This window comes from Notechis scutatus, chromosome 1 (genome assembly GCF_049901735.1).
Source record: "Notechis scutatus isolate UNSWTSFEM ecotype Mainland chromosome 1, rNotScu1.2, whole genome shotgun sequence".
Taxonomy (NCBI): Eukaryota; Metazoa; Chordata; class Lepidosauria; order Squamata; family Elapidae; genus Notechis; species Notechis scutatus.
Window position 1 is genome coordinate 3,097,418 of NC_142009.1, and position 20,353 is coordinate 3,117,770.

Consider the following 20,353-nt stretch of genomic DNA (forward strand, 5'->3'; position numbering starts at 1 on the left):
CCCTCTTAAAGCAGGCTGGCTGGGGATTCTGGGAGTGGAAGCCCTCCCCTCTTAAAGCAGGCTGGCTGGGGGATTCTGGGAGTGGAAGTCCATCCCTCTTAAAGCAGGCTGGCTGGGGGATTCTGGGAGTGGAAGCCCTCCCCTCTTAAAGCAGGCTGGCTGGGGGATTCTGGGAGTGGAAGCCCTCCCTCTTAAAGCAGGCTGGCTGGGGGATTCTGGGAGTGGAAGTCCATCCCTCTTAAAGCAGGCTGGCTGGGGGATTCTGGGAGTGGAAGCCCACCCCTCTTAAAGCAGGCTGGCTGGGGGATTGTGGGAGTGGAAGCCCTCCCCTCTTAAAGCAGGCTGGCTGGGGGATCCTGGGAGTGGAAGTCCTCCCCTCTTAAAACATGGCAGTTGGAGAATTCTGGAGAGGAATCCCACCCCTCTTAAAGCAGGCTGGCTGGGGGATTCTGGGAGTGGAGTCGCCAAGGCTGGAGTCCTCTGCTCTAAGGCGCCCTTCCTCCGGGCGGTGCATTGAGGCGCCCTGGGAGCCGCGGCCGGCGGGAGTCCGAGGCGCCGGCCGGGGGCGCATGGCCCTACCAATTGCGGCTGGATCCGAGCCGCCTGCCTGGCCGGGGAGGTCGCTGCTTTCCGCCTGGCTGGCGGGTCCGGCGGTGGCGCTGCGTGCAAACAGCTGGGATCCCACCCGGCTGCCCCGCTCCGCCCTCCTCCTCTCCTCCTCGTGGCCGGCGAAGGGGCGGCCCGGGCCGGCTCGCCCTTGCGCACTCCAAGCCCAGCAAGCAGCCGAAGCAGCAGCAGCCGCCCGCCCCGAGGACGCTCCGGGCTCTCGCGCAAAAGCCGCGCAAAAAAGAGAAAGCCCTGCCATGCGCCTCCGCGCTGCCCCTCCGGGATCGCGCCGCCGCCCATGAGCCCGCGGGGGTCCTCGCCGGAGACAGCCAGGAGGAGGCGGCGACGGCGGGGCGGCCGCCTGCCTTGGCCCTCGGTCTGCCCGCTCTGCCCCTCCGGCCGGCCCGGGACCCCCGCGCCCAAGATGATCCCCTACTTCTCGGCCGACGCCGTCATCTCGCAGAACGCCATCAACCAGCTGTGAGTCCCAATTGGGGCGGGGGTCGCCACTCCCCCCCGTCTTCCCCGCTCGAGTCTTCCTCCGCCGGCCAGGCTGCCTTTTCCTCTCTTCTCCCTACTTCTGTATTTGGGGGAGGGGGTCTCGGGGGCGGTGGGGTGCCAGGGAGGGTCGCTGTGACTCTAGGGCGGGGGTCCCGGGGGCTGGCTGCCCCCTCTTCCCGCTCGAGACTTCCTCCTCCGGCCAGGCTGCCTTTTCCTCTCTGCTTCTGTGTTTGGGGGTCTTGGGGGCGTCGGTGGAGAACAGCGGAGGGTCGCTGTAAACTTCGGGAAGGAGCCAGGCTGGGGCGGGGGTCGCGGCTGATGTTTAACTCCCCCTCCCCCACTTCCCCGCTCGACTTTTCCTCCTCCAGCCAGGCTGCCTTTCCTTTCTTCTGCCTACTTCTGTATTTGGGGGAGGGGGTCTCGGGGCCGGCGGGGTATCAGGGGAGGGTCGCTGTGAGTCTAGGGCGGGGGTCCCGGGGGCTGGCTGCCCCCCTCTTCCGCTCGAGTCTTCCTCCTCCAGCCCGGCTGCCTTTCCTCCCTTCTCCCTACTTCTGTATTGGGGGTCTCGGGGCCGGTGGGGTACCAGGGAGGGTCCCAGTGAGTCTAGGGAGGCAGCCAGGCTGGGGCGGGGGTCCCGGGGACTGGTTGCCCCCTTCTTCTCTCTCCACTCTTCCTCCGCCGGCCAGGCTGCCTTTTCCTCTCTCTCTCTTTCTTCCCGAGAAAAACTCCAGGGAAACTTTCCGCGAGATTTCTGCAAACTTTCTCCCGAAGCGCGCGGGGCCCGAGCTCCGGATCGGCTCCGGTGTGGCTGCCTCGGACTCCGCGTCCTTCCTGGTCTGCCCGGCCGGAGGAGAACTGGATCTCCTCCCCATAGATTTCACCTCCTTTGGGGAGTTCTTGCCGCCTCTTGACCCGGGTCAGCGCCGGTCGTGTGAATGTAGCCTCTTTGGCGTTTTGCTCCCCCCCGAGAAGGGAACGGGGTCTTGACATCCCCTCCCCCGATTGTCGGTCTCCTTCCAGCTCGGCTGCTCCACAGATCCTAGAATAGCAGGGTGGGAAGGAACTTTGGAGGTCATCTAGTCCAACCTCTGGCTCGAGCAGGAGCGTCTATTCCAAATAGTAGCCTCTACCTAGGATCGAACTCACAAGCCTGCTGATTGTGAGGCCAGATGAGCAGCTTTTTGCTTTTAAGCCGCTGAAGATGCTGAAACGTGGAATCGTTTGTGTCTTTAGTTCCAGGGTCTTGTTGTGAATGGAAGTTTGATTGATTGATGGGTTTGATTGATGGGTTTGATGGTGGGGCTTTTCCAAGGCGAATGGATAAAACATTTCCTTTCAATGCTGCCTTGTTGGGAAAGTCAAATTCCTTTCTGGGGGACTTTGAATTTGTTGCAACTTCTTTCCCTTATCTTTAGCAAAGTCGTCGTGAGGATAGGAAGTGTCTGGTGGGCTGGCATTTGCTGGGGTGGGGGAGGGAGGGGGAAAACAAACCAGATTCCAACATAAAGAAGCTGAGTTAGGTTTCTGGATTTGTGGGAACTTACCTTGGCCAAGATAGGCTGAGAATGGGGTGAACTTAAACGGGAGGGGACCAAGCTTGGCAACTTTGCGGACTTCAACTCCCAGAATTCCCCAGCCAGCTGTGACTGGCTGGGGAATTCTGGGAGTTGGAGCCCACGCAGCTTAAAGGTGCCTAGGTTGGCCAGGAATTCTGGGAGTTGGAGTCCGCAAGGCTTAAAGTTGGCTGGGGAATGCTGGGAATTGAAGTCTATCGAGTTTAAAGTTTCCAAGGTTGGCCAGGGAATTCTGGGAGTTGGAGTCCATGCGGCTTAAAGGTGCCAAGGTTGGCCAGGAATTCTGGGAGTTGGAGTCCGCAAGGCTTAAAGTTGGCTGGGGAATGCTGGGAGTTGAAGTCTATCCAGTTTAAAGTTTCCAAGGTTGGCCAGGGAATTCTGGGAGTTGGAGTCCACACGGCTTAAAGTTGGCTGGGGAAATGCTGGGAGTTGAAGTCCGCCAGGCTTAAAATTGCAAAGGTTGGCTGGGGAATTCTGGGAGTTGAAGTCCACGTGGCTTTAAAGTTGCCAAGGTTGTCCATCTGTGACTTTAAACGGATTTCCCAATTCTACTTCCTGGTCAGTTTAAATTCTGGATTCCGCTCTTCCTTCCTGATGCAATCCCCTCCCTTTCCAAACTCCACTGGCAATGCCTGTAAAATATCCAGCCCCATCTTGGCTCCCTCCAAGCTCTCTGCCCCTATAAGTGGGGTGGGTGAGGAAGGGGGCTGGCATCCCCTCCTGATCGGATGTCGGCCAAAGACAAGCCAGGAATAGCTCCAAAGACGACCGTGTCAGGAGAGAGAGAGGGGAGGGAGGGAGAGAGAGAGAGAGAGAGAGAAAGAAAGAAAGAAAGAAAGAAAGAAAGAAAGAAAGAAAGAAAGAAAGAAAGAAAGAAAGAAAGAAAGAAAGAAGAAAAAGAAGGAAAGAAAGAAAGAAGGAAGGAAGGAAGGAAGGAAGGAAGAAAGAAAGAAAGAAAGAAAGAAAGAAAGAAAGAAAGAAAGAAAGAAAGAAAGAAAGAAAGAAAGAAAGAAAGAAAGAAAGAAAGAAACAGACTGGGAGAGACTGGGAGAGGGAAGAGGAAAGGAAAGGAAGAGAAAAAAACAAAGGGAGCCAGGGACAGTGAAAGAAAGAAAGAAAGAAAGAAAGAAAGAAAGAAAGAAAGAAAGAAAGAAAGAAAGAAAGAAAGAAAAAGAAGGAAAGAAAGAAAGAAAGAAAGAAGGAAGGAAGGAAGGAAGGAAGGAAGGAAAGAAAAAGAAAGAAAGAAAGAAAGAAAGAAAGAAAGAAAAAGAAAGAAAGAAAGAAAGAAAGAAAGAAAGAAAGAAAGAAAGAAAGAAAGAAAGATACAGACTGGGAGAGGGAAGAGGAAAGGAAAGGAAGAGAAAAAAACAAAGGGAGCCAGGGACAGAAAGAAAGAAAGAAAGAAAGAAAGAAAGAAAGAAAGAAAGAAAGAAAGAAAGAAAGAAAGAAAGAAAGAAGAAAAAGAAAAAGAAGGAAGGAAAGAAAGAAAGAAAGAAAGAAAGAAAGAAAGAAAGAAAGAAAGAAAGAAAGAAAGAAAGAAAGAAAGAAAGAAAGAAAGATTGGATTTAGGCAGGAAGAGGAGAGGGGAGACTATTCCGCAGACAGAGGAGTGGTTTTCAGGCTGGCTGGGGAGGGGGATATGGATCCAGGGACCCCCCCCCCAGTTTAGAGACCTTGGATCCACATGAGTTTGGAAGGCGCCACATTTGGCAAAACCCTCAATCAAAGGTGAGATTTCTGCCCCCGCCTGGTTTTGGCCTTGAAAAGCTAAGGCTGCCAATTGGCCTTGGATGATGATGATGATGATTATTATTTTTTTGCAAGGTTGTCGCTCTGGAAGTAATTAACAGACTGAGATAAGAAACCCTCCCCCCCTTCCTAACAACTCCCTGTCTGCATCTTGTTTTCTTCCTGGCCTTCTTGGTTAACGTTTAAGCCAATGTTGGCACCGATATTTATTCTCTTATGGTTGGGATGTTCTTATTTGGGATTCGTTCATTGATTAAATTTGTGTGCCTCCCCTTCCCCATCCCATCCCTCACCAAGAGACGCCTCTAGGCAGCTTACAACCAACTTAAAAACAAGGTGAAATCTTAAAATTTCACCTAGAGTCCTGCATCCTGTTTTGGTCACCACAGTGTAAAAAAGGATGTTGAGACTCTAGAAAAAGTGCAGAGAAGAGCAACCAGGATGATGAGGGGACTGGAGGCTGAAACGTATGAAGAATGGTTGCAGAAATTGGGCCTGGCTAGTCTAGTCTGTTTATTTATATCAATCATCTGTGCCTCTATCTATCTATCTATCTATCTATCTATCTATCTATCTATCTATCTATCTATCTATCTATCTAATGTCTATCTATCATCTGTGTGTCTGTCTTTCTGTCTATCCATCTATAGGGACTGGACGCTATGACATATAATGAATGGTTGCAGGAATTGGGCATGGCTAGTCTAGTCTGTCCGTCCGTCCATCTCTCTCTCTCTCTCTCTCTCTCTCTCTCTCTCTCTATCTATCTATCTATCTATCTATCTATCTATCCTTAATAAGACCACACCTAGAGTCCTGCACCCAGTTTTGGTCACCACACTATAAAAAAGGATGTTGAGAGTATAGAAAAAGTGCAGAGAAGAGCAACCAGGAGGATGAGGGGACTGGAGGCTCAAACATACGATGGACGGTTGCAGGAACTGGGCCTGGCTAGTCTAGGGAAGAGAAGGACCAGGGGAGACAGGAGAGCAGCCTTCCAATATTTGAGGGCTGCCCCAGAGAGGAGGAAGGGAGTCAAGCTGTTTTCCAAAGCACCCAAAGGCCAGAGAAGGAAGAATGGATGGAAACTGACCAAGGAGAGATTCAACCTGGAAATAAGGAGAAACTTTCTGACAGGGAGAACCATCAACCCACGGAACAGAAGTTGCCTTCGGAGGTTGTGGGAGCTTCATCCCTGGAGGCTTTCAAGAAGAGACTGGACTCCCATCTGTCAGAAATGGTGTAGGATGTTCTTCTTGGGCAGGGGGGTTGGGCTACATGACCTCCAAGGTCCCTTCCAACTCTGATTATCTGTTATCTGTTAAAATAACCAAATTAACATTAAAACTCTAAAATTATAACCGCAAGGTAGTCCTTGACTTATGGCCTCAACTCCGTCCAAAGTTTCCGTTGCTCAGCGTGGCAGGTGTTACAGTGTCGTCCCCCCCATGTTATGGCCTTTCTTGCCACTGTTGTTAAAGCAATTCGCTGCAACCGTTAAGTGAATCCCAGGTTCGTTAAGCGACGTCGCTGGTCAGAAGGTTGCAAAAGGGGATCCTGACCGTCCTAAATACGAGTCCGTTGCCAAAGGCATCTGAATTTGGATCATGTGACCGCAGAGGTCGTAAGTGTGAAAAACGGTCATCAGTCCCTTTTCTTTTTCAGTGCCATTGTAACTTTGAAACGGTTCTAAGTCCGGGACTACCTGCGAAACATTTTGAACTCGGTTCGAAGCTGGCACCGTCGCCTGTTGGTGAGATGGGCGTCATAGAAATCAATCAACCAATCAATCAATAATCAATAAATAAAATGAAACACCGGGAAAAATAATGAGAGGAAAGAAGGAAAATTAAAATGGAATAAAAACCAGGTTGCATTTGGAGTTAGTTAGCTATTGTAACCGGCGAAGAAGCGGTTCCATCTTCGCCTGGGTTTGCTGTCTCTTCTTAACAGCAGCTGCACACATCTGTTTGCCGCCGGTGGAGTTCACACCCCAGGCCGCCTCTAGCCAAGCAAACCGCATTGTGGGTTAGTGCGATGATGGGAACCAGCCTTTGGGCTTTGTAAATCACAATTTGTTTTTAAAGCTGTGGTTAACCAAAGGGATGTGCACCTTATAGCAGAGTTTCCCAACCTTGGCACAGTTTTAAGACCCGTGGACTTCAACTCCCAGAATCCCCCAGTTGAAGTCCACCCCTCTTAAAGCAGGCTGGCTGGGGGATTCTGGGAGTGGAAGTCCTCCCCTCTTAAAGCAGGCTGGCTGGGGGATTCTGGGAGTGGAAGTCCTCCCCTCTTAAAGCAGGCTGGCTGGGGGATTCTGGGAGTGGAAGTCCTCCCCTCTTAAAGCAGGCTGGCTGGGGGATTCTGGGAGTGGAAGTCCTCCCCTCTTAAAGCAGGCTGGCTGGGGGATTCTGGGAGTGGAAGTCCTCCCCTCTTAAAGCAGGCTGGCTGGGGATTCTGGGAGTGGAAGTCCTCCCCTCTTAAAGCAGGCTGGCTGGGGATTCTGGGAGTGGAAGTCCTCCCCTCTTAAAGCAGGCTGGCTGGGGGATTCTGGGAGTGGAAGTCCTCCCCTCTTAAAGCAGGCTGGCTGGGGGATTCTGGGAGTGGAAGTCCTCCCCTCTTAAAGCAGGCTGGCTGGGGGATTCTGGGAGTGGAAGTGCACCCCTCTTAAGGCATAATGGATGGGGGATTCTGGGAGTGGAAGTCTTCCCTCTTAAGGCATAATGGCTGGGGATTCTGGGAGTGGCAGCCCACGAGTCTTAAAGTGCCAAGTTTGGGAAACCCTGCTGTAGAGCAATTCAAGATTAATCCATGGTTCTGTGCCATTTGTTAGTGCAAGACATTGCGGTGGTCAGAAAACGAGAGAGAGAGAGAAAATGAGTGGGGCGTCGATAATTTTGGGAGGCTCTTAGTCTTGAGGACCTCATTTAACCTCCAATGGGTGGGAAACAGGCCAGGAAGAAGGTTCTCCTATAAGTGCCTTTGTAACTTGGAATGGCCACCAATGATCGTAAGTGGAGGACTACAGCTGTATTTGTGGACTCTCTCTCCCTCCCTCTCTCTCTCTCTCTCTCTCTCTCTCTCTCCCTCCTTCCCCTCTCTTCCTCTCCCTCCCTTTCTCTCTCCCTCCATCTCTGTCTTTCTCTGTATCTCTCTGTTAGTAGGAGTTAAGGATGAGAAAGGCCATTGTTGTTCCCGCGGGCCAGAAAGTTGACAAGGGCCTCCTCCTCCTCTTCCTTGGCCCAACCACAGATTTCGCTCTCTGCTCTTTCTCCCTGAGTGAAATATGTTCAGATGCAGGGTTTCCAGCAAGGACTTTGGGGTTGAAATTCTGTATCTCTGCTCATATTAGCAAGCGAGTTTTCCCTTTGGATATTTAGGAGATATTTAGCAGAATTGTGTGGGGTCCTTAGTGCCCTTTGACCTTGGTTGCTTTTTGTAGATGCTTCATGGGAAGGGGAGGGGAGGAGGAGGGGGAGGAGGACTGTGGGGTCCTTGGTGCTCTGAGCTGGGTGGTTTTCTTGCAGACGTTTCATGACCCACTAGAGAACATCATCAGGGAAGGAAGGAAGGAAGGAAGGAAGGAAGGAAGGAAGGAAGGAAGGAAGGAAGGAAGGAAGGAAGGAAGGAAGGAAGGAAGGAAGGAAGGAGAGAGAAGAGGAAGATAGTTGGGTCCTTGGTGCTCTCTGAGCTGGGTGGTTTTCTTGCAGACGTTTCATGACCCAACTAGGTAACTTCATCAGTGCTAGGAGTGCGGCGCAGGGAGGAGGAGGAGGACTGTGAGGTCCTTGGTGCTCTCTGAGCTTGGCTGTTTTCTTGCAGACGTTTCATGACCCAAAGTAGGTAACATCATCAGGGCTAGAAAGGAATGGGTTTGGGGGAGGAGGAGGAGGAGGAGGAGGAGGACGACGACTGTGGGGTCCTTGGTGGTCTCTGAGCTGGGTTGTTTTCTTGCAGATGTTTCATGACCCAACTAGGTAACTTCATCAGTGCTAGAAGGGAGGAGGAGAAGGAGGAGGAGGAGGAATAATTGTGGGGCCCTTGGTGCCCTCTGAACTTGGTGGTTTTCTTGCAGACGTTTCGTGACCCAACTAGGTAACGTCATCAGTGCTAGAAGGGAGGAGGAGGAGGAGGATTCTGGCTTGTTTCTGCCTTGCAACCTGGCTTGCTTCTGCCTGACCTGCCAACCTGGGAACTGACCTTCACCGTCTGCTTAGGCAACGACATATTAAATGGTGCCGCCGAATGGATAGTCCGTGGTGGCAGCGGCTTTTGCACGTGCAGCTGTGCAAATCATAAGTGTGTGGCGGAGGAGCCGGTGGCTGGACACCCCAGTGACTTTGCATGTACACACACACACACACACACACACACACACACACACCCTTTGGGAATCAGCAGGAGGGGGGAGGAGGCCCACCCTTCCCTTCCCTGGAACCCGCCGATAACACCGGCGCTTATCGCTTATCGGAGGAGGAGGAGGTGGACAGTCGGCCCTGCTGCCCCGTGTAAACAAGAGATTAGCAGCTCCGGTCGCTTGGTGCCCTTCCCTTTGATCACTGCACGCTTCTCAGAGGCAGGCGCTGGGAGGTTGTGGCCAGGTGCAGGTAGTCCTCGGCGTACGACCACAATGAAGCCCAACTATTTATGGTGGCTAAGCGAGACAGCTGTTGGGGGACTTTGCCCCATTTTACATCACAGCCCTTAAGTGGATCGCTGCTGTCATTAGGTCAGTCACCTGGTTGTTAAGTGAATCCGGCTTCCCCCATGGAGGAAGGTCACAAAAGGGGACCGGGTGACACACACCCCCGGGACGCTGCGACCGTCGTAAATACGAGTGGGGGCGCCGAGCGTCTGAATTCTCATCACGTGACCATGGGGAGGCTGCGGCGGTCGTAGGTGTGAAAAACGGGCATAAGTTTTTGGTTTTTTTCCAGTGATGTTGTAACTTTGAACCGTCACTCAATGAATGGTTGTAATTTGAGGACGGCCTGTAATTCAGAGGTGTCAAAGTTTTGCATTGTTTTGTCAATCCATAAGGAGAGAAATAAAGGAGGAGGGAGGGAAGGAGGGAGGGAGGGAGAGGGAAAGAAAGAAAGAAAGAAAGAAAGAAGAAAGAAAGAAAGAAAGAAAGAAAGAAAGAAAGAAAGAAAGAAAGAAAGAAAGAAAGAAAGAAAGAAAGAAAGAAAGAAAAAGAAAGAAAGGGAGGGAGGGAGGGAGGGAAGAAAAGGGAAAGAGAGAGAGGGAAGGAAAGAAAGAAAGAAAGAAAGGGAGGGAGGGAGGGAAGAAAGAAAGGGAGGGGAAGAAAGAAAGGGAAAGAGAGAGGGAGGGAAAGAAAAAGAAAGAAAAGGAAAGAAAGAGAGGGAGGGAAAGAAAGGGAAAGAAAGAAAGGGAGAGAAAGAAAGAGAAAGAAGAGAAAGAGGGAGGGAGGGAAGAAAGGAAGGAAGGAAAGAAAAAAGAAAGAGCGAGAAAAGGAGGGAGGGAAGAAAGAAAGAGGGAAAGAGGGAGGGAAGAAAGAAAGAAAGAAAGAAGAAAGAAGAAAGAAAGAAAGAAAGAAAGAAAGAAAAAAAGAAAGAAAGAAAGAAGAAAAGAAAGAAAGAGAGAAGAAAAAAAGAGGGAAAGAAAGAGAGGGGAGAAAGAAATAAAGAAAGAGTGAAAAACGCTCCTAAGTCACTTTTTCCGTTCTTTTCAAACATCAAACGGTCACTAAAGGAAAGGTTGTATGTTGAGGGCTGCCTAGCGTGGCTGGCTGGGGAATTCTGGGAGAGGTGAAGTCCACCCGTCTTAAAGGGGCCAAGTTTAGGGGCTTCTGTTTGAAGGCCAGGGGTTTAGCCTCAGCTTCCAGCCCGATTTCCCCTCTTCATGCATTCACACACACACCCCTCCCCACCCAAATGGCAAGGTTTCTTCCCTTGCAGCCACCAAGTCTGAGCCTTGCAAGCTTTTACGGCCGCCATAAAAAGATTAACCCTCGTCAGGGGCTGCCTGGGTCAGCAGCGGGTCCCCAGATCGCTACCGATCCCCTTTGACCTGCTTGTCTGGGATTTCCCCTGTCTTGTGCGTATCCAGGATGAGGGTTCCTCCCGAAACGGGTCACCCTCAGATTTTCCTCTCCCGCAGTCCGAAGTCTTTCTCGTCCATTAGATCGGAGGTGTCCAAACTTGGAAACTTTAAGACTTGTGGACTTCAACTCCCAGAATTCTCCGGCCAGCTGTGCTGGCCGGAGAATTCTGGGAGTTGAAGTCCACAAGTCTTAAAGTTTCCAAGTTTGGGGACCCCTGCATTAGATGAAGCAGCAGACCGGGGGATATTTTCCGCAGGAAATAAAGTTTTGTTTCCTTTTTTGGTGAGGTTTGCTGAGCAAATAGAAGCCTTGGGATCCTTCTAATTCAGGCTTTTTTCAGCTTTGGGGATTTTAAGAGGGGTGGGCTTCCACTCCCAGAATCCCCCCAACCAGAATTCTGTAAAATGCATGGACTTCAAACCCCCAGAATTCCCCAGCCACTGAGGCTGAGAATCAATCTCTCCCTTCTTCCCTCTTTTTCATCTGGTTAGGATAGGATAGGATAGAAATTAGAATAGAACAGGAATGGAGTGGAGTGGAGTGGAGTGGAGTGGAGTGGAGTAGAGTAGAGTAGAGTAGAGTAGAGTAGAGTAGAGTAGAGTAGAATAGAATAGAATAGAATAGAATAGAATAGAATTCTTTATTGTCCAAGTTTGGACACACAAGGAATTTGTCGTTGATGCAAATGCTCTCAGTGCACATAAAAGAAAAGAGAGATTCATCAAGGGTCAAGAATCATCAGGTGCAACACTTAATGATAGTCATGGGGTACAATAAGAATAGAGTAGAGTAGAATAGAGTAGAATAGAATAGAATAGACTATTGGAATGAGGAATGGAATGGAAGAATCAAATGGAATAGAATAGAATAGAAAATAGAATAGAACAGGAATGGAATGGAATGGAATAATAGAATAGAATAGAATAGAATAGAATAGAATAGAATAGAATAGAATTCTTTTATAGGCCAAGAGTGATTGGACACAGAAGGAATTTGTCTTTGGTGCAAATGCTCTCAGTGCACATAAAAGAAAAGAGACATTTGTCAAGAGTCAAGAATCATCAGGTGCAACACTTAATGATAGTCATAGGGTACAAATAATAAGGGATCAAATCATACCAGGAAACAGTCCATATAAATCGTTAGGATACAAGCAACAAAGTTACGGTCATAGAATCACAAGTGGGAGGGGATGGGCGATAAGGAGTGATGAGAACATTAATAGTGATAGTAGTACAGAGTTTGTAAATAGTTGGACAGTGTGGAGGGAATTATTTGTTTAGTAGAGTGATGGCGTTGGGGAAAAAACCTCCCCTTTGTGTCTCGTTGTTCTGGTGTGCAGGGCTCTATAGCCTCGTTTTGAGGGTAGGAGTTGAAACGGTTTCTGTCTGGGATGTGTGAGGGGTCTGTAGATATTTTCCCAGCCCTCTTTTTGGCTCGTGCAGGATATACAGGTCCTCCATGGAAGGCAGGTTGGTACTAATTGTTTTTTCTGCAGTCCTAATTCCTCTCTGGAGTCTGTGTCCGTCCTGTTGGGATGCAGAGCCAAAACAGACAGTTATAGAGGTGCCGGTGACAGACTCATGTGCCCAGTTGTGCAACCACTTAGGACAGTGGTCACCCCCCGGTGCAACCCCATCGCCTGCGCATATCACCGAGTCCGGCATCTGACCAAAGGACAGAGGGCAAAGGACAATTAGCAATTACAGGTAGTCCTTGATTTACAACAGTTTATGACCAAAGTTACAACGGCAATGGGGAAAAAAGTGACTTATGCCTGTTTTTCAGACTTACGACCGCTGCAGCCTCCTTGTGGTTGCGTGATCCAAATTCAGGCGCTCGGCGACAGGCTCGTATTTACGACGGTGGTAGCGTCCCGTGGGGGGGGGGGTGTGTCACGTGATCCCCTTTTGCAACCATTTGAGGAGAAAAGTCAACAGGGGAAACTGGATTCACTTAATGACTGCATGACTCACTTAATGACTGCAGTGATTGACTTTAACAACGGTGGCAAACGAAATTGTAAAACAGGGCAAAAAAATCACGTAACAACGGAAGTGTTGGGCTCTGCTGTGGTCGTAAGTCGAGAACTTTACCTGTACAAGAGTGTGAAGAATGAGAATTCCCGTTTTGCCTTAAATCAGTTTTTATCCTAAGAAGTAAGGTTGGTAAAGTAAAGTAAAGTCGAATGGAGCCTTTCAAAGAGTTTTAGTGGACAACCAAAAATGAAATTCGACACAGAGAAAAGGAAAGTCTTGCATTTAGGCAAGGAAAACCCAAAGGACACATATAATAGACTGGGTGAAACCAGGCTCAATAGCAGGAACTGGGAGGGGAATCTCGGAGTCTTAGTGGACAACCAGCTAAATAGGAGCCAATGTTGTGCAGCAGCAGCCAAAAAAGCCAATGCAATCCTAAATTGCATTAACAGAGGGATACAATCGAGATCAAGGGAGGAACTAATACCACTCTATAAAGCCTTAGTAAGGCCACACCTAAAGTCCTGCATCCAGTTTTGGCCACCACATTATAAAAAAGATGTTGAGACTCTAGAAAAAAAAGTGCAGAGAAGATCAACCAGGATGATGAGGGGACTGGAGGCTAAAACATACAACGGACGGTTGCAGGAACCAGGCCTGGCTAGTCGAGGGAAGAAAAGGACCAGGGGAGACAGGAGAGCATCTTCCAATATTTGAGGGGCTGCCACAGAGGGGAGGAAGGGGTCAAGCTATTTTCTAAAGCGCCTGTAGGCCAGACAAGGAATAATGGATGGAAACTGATCAAGGAGAGATTCAACCTGGAAATAAGGAGGAATTTTCTGACAGTGAGAACAATCCACCCATGGACAGAAATTGTGGGAGCTTCACCTCTGGAGACTTTCAAGAAGAGACTGGACTGCCATTGGTCAGAAATCGTGTGGGGTCTCCTGCTTGGGTGGGGGGGCTGGACTAGATGACTTATAAGACCCCTTCCAACTCTGATTGTCTGTTATACGCTGAACGGTTGCAGGAACTGGGCCTGGCTAGTCCAGGGAAGAGAAGGACCAGGGGAGACAGGATAGCAGGGTTCAAATATTTGAGGGGCTGCCCCAGAGAGGAGGAAGTGGGGTCAAGCTATTCTCCAAAGCCCCCGAAGGCCAGAGAAGGAATAATGGATGGAAACTGAACAAGGAGAGATTCAATCTGGAAATAAGAAGAAACTTTCTGACAGGGAGAACCCTCAACCCATGGAACAGAAGTTGCCTTCATAAGTTGTGGGATGCTTCCAAGAAGAGACTGGGCTGCCCTCGGTCAGGAACGGTCTAGGGTCTCCTGCTTGAGCTGGGGGTTGGACTAGAAGACCTCCAAGGTCCCTTCCAAGCCTGATTATCTGTTTCTCGACCCGTGGAATTGTTTGCCTCCCAGAAGTTCCTGGAGCTCCATCCGTGGTCAAGAATGGGTGGCAAGGGGCAATCCGGGAGCAAACTTATCTTGAACCAAGAGAGAGAGAGAGAGCGCCAGGAAACCGTCCCCCTCTGCTCAATTATCGGAGTGGGTTTCCCGTAATCTGGCGCTCCATCTCCTAATCCCGGTTTCTTCTTGCCAAAATCAATGGCTTGTGGGGGATGGGAGTTCCCGGCAAGAGTTGTCGGCCTCCGCTTCCCTCTCAGCTAAATTCTGGGGCAAAGCCGTTCAAGGGATCTCGAAAGCTCTGGAAGCCAATATTTGGGGTTTGGCCAAGCGGGAGCTTTTCATCGGATCTCCGGTTCTGCTCAGGCGAGGCAAGGCGGCGGCTCAGCTCGGGTCGGCGGTTTTTTCGTCCCAGGGGCCTTTGCGGCTGGATGGGGGGAGGCCTTGGCCACTTGGCAAAGACTTCAAGTCCCAGAATTCCCCCCCTCCCCCAAACAGGCATATGCCTCCCCCTCGGTCCCTTGGATCTGCCAGATGAGCTTTTGGGGTGCTCCCGGATGGATGTCCTTCTTTTTTGCCCCAGGATTTAGCCAGCTCCACACTTGGCCACTTGAAGACGGGTGGACTTCAACTCCCAGAATTCCCCAGCCAGCTAAGCGCCCTATCCTCCTCCCTCCCCTCCTCCCCCTCCTCTCCCCCTGTCCCTCCTCCACCTTCCCCATCCTCATCCTCCTCCTCCTCTTCCTCCCCTCCTCCTCCTTCCTCCCCTCCTTCTCTCCCCTCCCCTCTGTCCCTCCTCCACCTTCCCCATCCTCCCATTCCTCCTCTCCTCCTTTTCCTCTTCCTCCCTCTCCCCCTCCCACTTCCTCTTCCTCCCCCTCCTCTTCCTCCCTCTCCTCTTCCTCCTCCTTCCCCCCCCCCTCCTCTTCCTCCCCTCCCCTCTGTCCCTCCTCCACCTTCCCCATCCTCCCATTCCTCCCCTCCTCCTTTTCCTCTTCCTCCCTCTCCCCCCCCCCCTCCCACCTCCTCTTCCTCCCCCTCCTCTTCCTCCCTCTCCTCTTCCTCCTTCTCCTCTTCCTCCTCCTTTCCCCTCCCCTCCTCTTCCTCCTCCCCTCCTCCTCTTCCTCCCCTCCCCTCCTCTTTCTCCTCCTCTTCCTCCTTCTCCCTCCTCCTCCTTCCTCCCCTCCTTCTCTCCCCTCCCCTCCCCTCTGTCCCTCCTCCACCTTCCCCATCCTCCCATTCCTCCCCTCCTCCTTTTCCTCTTCCTCCCCCTCCCACCTCCTCTTCCTCCCTCTCCTCTTCCTCCTTCTTCCCCCTCCCCTCCTCTTCCTCCTCCTCTTCCTCCCCCTCCTTCCCCTCCCCCTCTTCCTCCTCCTTCCCTTCCCCCTCCCCCTCCTCCTCCTCCTGCCAAAAGCCACCCATCTATTCTTGGTCTCCACCTGTGTGCCACGCCAGCCCTCTCTGGGTCAGCCTTCTGTTGCTGCCCCACCGTTGCTACAACACAGGTTGTGTTTGCACAACTGCACACAGAGCCTCCCGGGGTGGGGGCCCCCAAGTCCAAGGAAGAAAGTTTTCTTCCTCCTTCCCTCCTCTTCCTCCTTTTCTTCCCTCCTTCCTTCCTTCCGCCTTTCCTTCTCCTTCCTTCCCTTCCTCTTTCCCCCTCCTCTTTTCTTCCTCCCTTCCTCCTCCCTTCCTTCCTTCCCTCCTCTTCCCTCCCTCTCCTTCCTCCTTGCCTCCTCTTCCCTCCTTCCTTCCTTCCGCCTTTCCTTCTCCTTCCTTCCCTTCCTCTTTCCCCCTCCCCTTCTCTCTCCTTCCTCCCTTCCTCCTTCCTTCCCTCCCTCCTCTTCCCTCCCTCTCCTTCCTCCTTGCCTCCTCTTCCCTCCTTCCTTCCTTCCGCCTTTCGTTCTCCTTCCTTCCCTTCCTCTTTCCCCCTCCCCTTCTCTCTCCTTCCTCCCTCCTTCCTTCCTTCCCTCCTCTTCCCTCCCTCTCCTTCCTCCTTGCCTCCTCTTCCCTCCTTCCTTCCTTCCGCCTTTCCTTCTCCTTCCTTCCCTTCCTCTTTCCCCCTCCCCTTCTCTCTCCTTCCTCCCTTCCTCCTCCCTTCCTTCCTTCCCTCCTCTTCCCTCCCTCTCCTTCCTCCTTGCCTCCTTCCTGAACTTCCCTCTCTCCCTCCTCCTCCTCCTCCTCCTCCTCCTCCTGTTTTCTTGGCTGGAAGACGAAAGCCAAGCCAAAATTCCAGGGCGATCGCCCCAAGGGCCAACTTTTTCTCTCCTTTCAGCTTCCCAGCTGACTTGGCAACAGGCGGAAGCCCCCCCTTGAACCCTGGCCCGTGAAGGCTTGAGCCCCTTCCCACTCCCTCTCTCAGCCACGGGCAGTCAGCCGTGAACCCCGCGAGAAAGGGGGAGCCCCCAGCCCAGCCCCTGCTCCCCTTTTCTCTGGCTCTTCAAGACGGGGGCCTCTCCCTAAATCTTTCCGTCTTCTCGCCCGGGAAGCTGGCATTGCAAAAGAGGCCGGCCGTAGATTTGGGGTGCAGGGGGGTTCAGCTTTGATTTCCTTCTGAAGCTTCCATTCCTCCCCTCCTTTTAAAACCCAAATACCCCTCAAAACAGCCCTGTGAAGTAGAGCAGGAGGATCTGCTGGGGCTTTGAGGATTTAAGAGGCTTTTGTGGGTTTTGTTACACAGAGTAGCGACTCACAACTGCCGGGGGGGTGGGGAAACCCACCACAACAGCAACAACTCAACAACTTTTGGGGGCACCTGGGTGGAGAAAGAGTCCAGCTTAGAGGGCTCCCCATCTTCCAACCCCCCACCAATTATTTCCTGCACCGTACAGGCAAGTCCTCCAAAGTTACAACGACGCTTCACTTAGCGACCGTCCAAAGTCACCATGGCGCCGAAATAGGTTGGCTTTTCGGACCGTCTTTCGCACTTCACTGCCGTCACAGTGCCCCCCCATGATCACGTGAGCAAAATTCAGACCCCTGACTCACATTGATGACGAGTCCCAGGGTTACGCGATTTCCCCTTTGTCGGCCTTCTGACCAGCCAAGTCCACGGGGGAGGCCAGATTCACTTAATGACCGGGTTGCTCAAGTCAGGGATTCCCTTCACGGTGCCAGGAAAGGTTGTAAAAAGGGGCAAAAGCTCGTTTAACAACGGTCTCGCTTAGCGACAGAAATGGGGTCCGTGGTGGTAAGTCGAGGATCACAATACAGAATTAGCCTGCGATGCAGGCTAATAACTCTGCGCGCTGCCGGGGTTCGAATCTCACCGGGGCTCCGGGTTGACTTGCCCTTCCGTCCTTCCGAGGTCGCTAAAAGGAGGACCCGGCAACATGGCCGATTCCGTAAACCACCCACAGGGGCCCGTGAGACGGTATAGACCAGCCTGAAGCCCCGTGGTTGTGGCTCACCACGGTGGCAAGAAAGGTGACAAAGTGGGGCGAAGCCCCCTTACGACCATCTCTTAGTGACGGAAATGTGGTCATAAAGTCAAGGACTCCTTCGGGCACCGAAAAGAACACGGGGACTTGGGGGTGAAGTGGCCAGAGATGCTACACACACACACACACACACACACACACACACACACACACACACTGGCCTGCCACATTTTTGCTCGGCCGGAGGGCCCTCCGTGGCAACTCCACGTGGCAACCCGGACGTATCTTGGTTACGGCAGAGGAAGCCAGCCACGTGGGGCAGCCCTCTGGAAGTTTCCCCCTTGGGGAGGGGTCTTGGGGAGGGGAAGGGGAGGCCTGGAGAGGGTGACTTTGGCCCAGCCTGGAGCAGCAGCTGCCCTTTTCCCTCCAAGGAGTATCTTCTGTCTTGGAGTAATAATAATCCCGGCTTCTGATCCCCCTTTTCCGTATCCCTTTGGCTGCCTCTGATCACACGTGGGCCCTCTTGAGGGCAGCCAGGCTGGAATGCAGCCGTCCAAAGTCCAGCGTAGGTCGGTCAGAAGAAGACCAGCCACAAAGCGATTCTCTGCATGGCTGGCCAAAACCACCTGGGGACCCTTCCTTCCTTCCTTCCTTCCTTCCTTCCTTCCTTCCTTCCTTCCTTCCTTCCTTCCTTCCTTCCTTCCTTCCTTCCTTCCTCTCTTCTTACTTCTTTCGTCCCCCTTCATTCATTCCTTCCCATTTGTCCGTCTGTCCATCCATCCCTCTCCCCTCCCTCCTTCCTCTTCTTACTTCCTCCGTCCCCCTTCATTCATTCCTCCTCCATCCATTCATCCATCCCCATTCCTTCCTTCCTTCCTTCCTTCCTTCCTTCCTTCCTTCCTTCCTTCCTTCCTTCCTTCCTTCCTTCCTTCCTTCCTTCCTTCCTTCCTCTCTTCTTCTTCTTTCATCCCCCTTCATTCATTCCTTCCCATTTGTCCGTCTGTCCATCCATCCCTCTCCCTCCCTCCTTCCTCTTCTTGCTTCCTCCGTCCCCCTTCATTCATTCCTCCCCCTCCATCCATTCATCCATCCCCATTCCTTCCTTCCTTCCTTCCTTCCTTCCTTCCTTCCTCTCTCCCCCCTCCTCCCCTCCTTCCTCTCTTCTTACTTCTTTCATCCCCCTTCATTGATTCCTTCCCATTTGTCCGTCTGTCCATCCATCCATCCCTCTCCCTCCCTCCTTCCTCTTCTTACTTCCTCCGTCCCCCTTCATTCATTCCTCCCCCTCCATCCATTCATCCATCCCCATTCCTTCCTTCCTTCCTTCCTTCCTTCCTTCCTTCCTTCCTTCCTTCCTTCCTTCCTTCCTTCCTTCCTTCCTCTCTTCTTACTTCTTTCATCCCCTTCATTCATTCCTTCCCATTTGTCCGTCTGTCCATCCATCCCTCTCCCTCCCTCCTTCCTCTTCTTGCTTCCTCCGTCCCCCTTCCTTCATTCCTCCCCCTCCATCCATTCATCCATCCCCATTCCTTCCTTCCTTCCTTCCTTCCTTCCTTCCTTCCTTCCTTCCTTCCTTCCTTCCTTCCTTCCTTCCTTCCTTCCTTCCCTCCCCTCCCTCCCTCCCTCCCTCCCTCCCTCCCTCCCTCCTTCCTCTCTTCTTACATCTTTCATCCCCCTTCATTCATTCCTTCCCATTTGTCCCTCTGTCCATCCATCCCCCTTCTTTCTTTCTCCCTCCTTCCCTCTCCTCTTTCTTTCCTTCCCATCTTCCTCCTTCCTTTCTTTCTTCCCTCCCTCCTTTCTCCCACTTCCCTCCTTTCTCCCTCCCTCCCTTCCTTCCCATCTTCCTCCGTCCCTTCTTCTTCCTTTCCTCCCTACTTCCCTCCCTTCGGTTGTTTCCTTCCTTTCCTTCCCCCAATTTTTAAAATTATTTTTATAAATAACTCAAGGTGGCACGCGCACACACACACACACACACAGTACCGCTTCCTCCTCTATTCCCCACAACAACAACCCTGTGAAGTGGGTTTAGGCTGAGAGAGAGGCACCCAAAGTCCCCCAGCTTGAGCTTTCCTGCCCCCAAATGGGACTAGAACTCCCAGCCGCCTGGGTGATTGTCCCAGAGCCACCCAGCCAAGTTTCCATGCCTAAAGTCTGACCAGAACTCACCATCTCCCCGTGGTTTGGCCCAAAGTCACCCCACTGGCTTTCGTGGCTACAACTCCCAGCCGCCTGGGGATCGGGTCCAAGTCACCCAGCCGGCTTCCGTACTTCAAGTGGGACTAGAACTCGCCGTCGCCGGGTTTCCAGCCTTCGTCTCTAGGCCTAAAGTCCCTTGGCTGCACCGTACGGTCTCGGCTCCTTCCTCCCCATCTTTTGGGGTACCTTTTTCTCCCCCCTTCTCAGCCTGGATCCCAAAGCAGCCCCCCACTTCTTTTCCTCCCCCCCCTCTTCTCTGCCTGTTTGCGCCTGTTCCCGCTGGGTTGTGTTACCGTTTGCAACTTGTTAGGACCACGTTGTGTAAGAAAATTGTTCCCTTCCAACTCTGATGATCTTGTCATCTGTTTTTCCCTATCCAAATTGGCAGAGAAGTCTGAAATGGTCTTGTGGGGGGGGGTCTCCTGCTTGAGCAAGGGGTTGGACTAGAAGACCTCAGGGTCCCTTCCAACTCGGTCCTTCTTCTGCGGTTGTGTTTGTTGCGTTACTGCGATTGTCAGCCACCCGGAAGGAGACGGAGAAGCTAACAAGGCCCCAGGTGGAGCAAAGCAGCCCACGCTACTCAACACCCCCCTCCTACCCCGCCCCTCCCACCTCACCTCACCTGTTTCGGCAAGTTCCCCCCGCTTGGCTCTGCCCATGATGGGAATGGGAACCGGTGGCGGAGGTGGCAACTCCTGCAAGCGTGCCAGCCACAGGTAGACCTCGACTTACCACGGTTCGTTTAGTGGCCGTTCGGAGTCGGAACAGCCCTGAAAAAAAGGCGGGGGGGGGGCAGCTTAGGAAGGACCGTTTTTCACACTTACGACCGTTGTTGCAGCCTTTCCCCCCCGTGGTCACGTGATCGAAAGTCGGACGCTCGGCCACTGGTTG

General features: G+C 52.2%; 1 protein-coding gene across 1 annotated transcript in view; it reads left to right on the forward strand.

Moving 5' to 3' along the window:
* Nucleotides 1-753: 753 nt before the first annotated feature.
* SSH2 (slingshot protein phosphatase 2) overlaps nucleotides 754-20,353 on the forward strand; it is an 89,373-nt gene continuing 69,773 nt past the window's right edge. Inside the window, 1 exon segment of the mRNA XM_087955741.1 lies at nucleotides 754-1,086. Within this exon segment, the coding sequence (XP_087811867.1) occupies nucleotides 905-1,086 (182 nt within the window). The 5' untranslated portion in view covers nucleotides 754-904.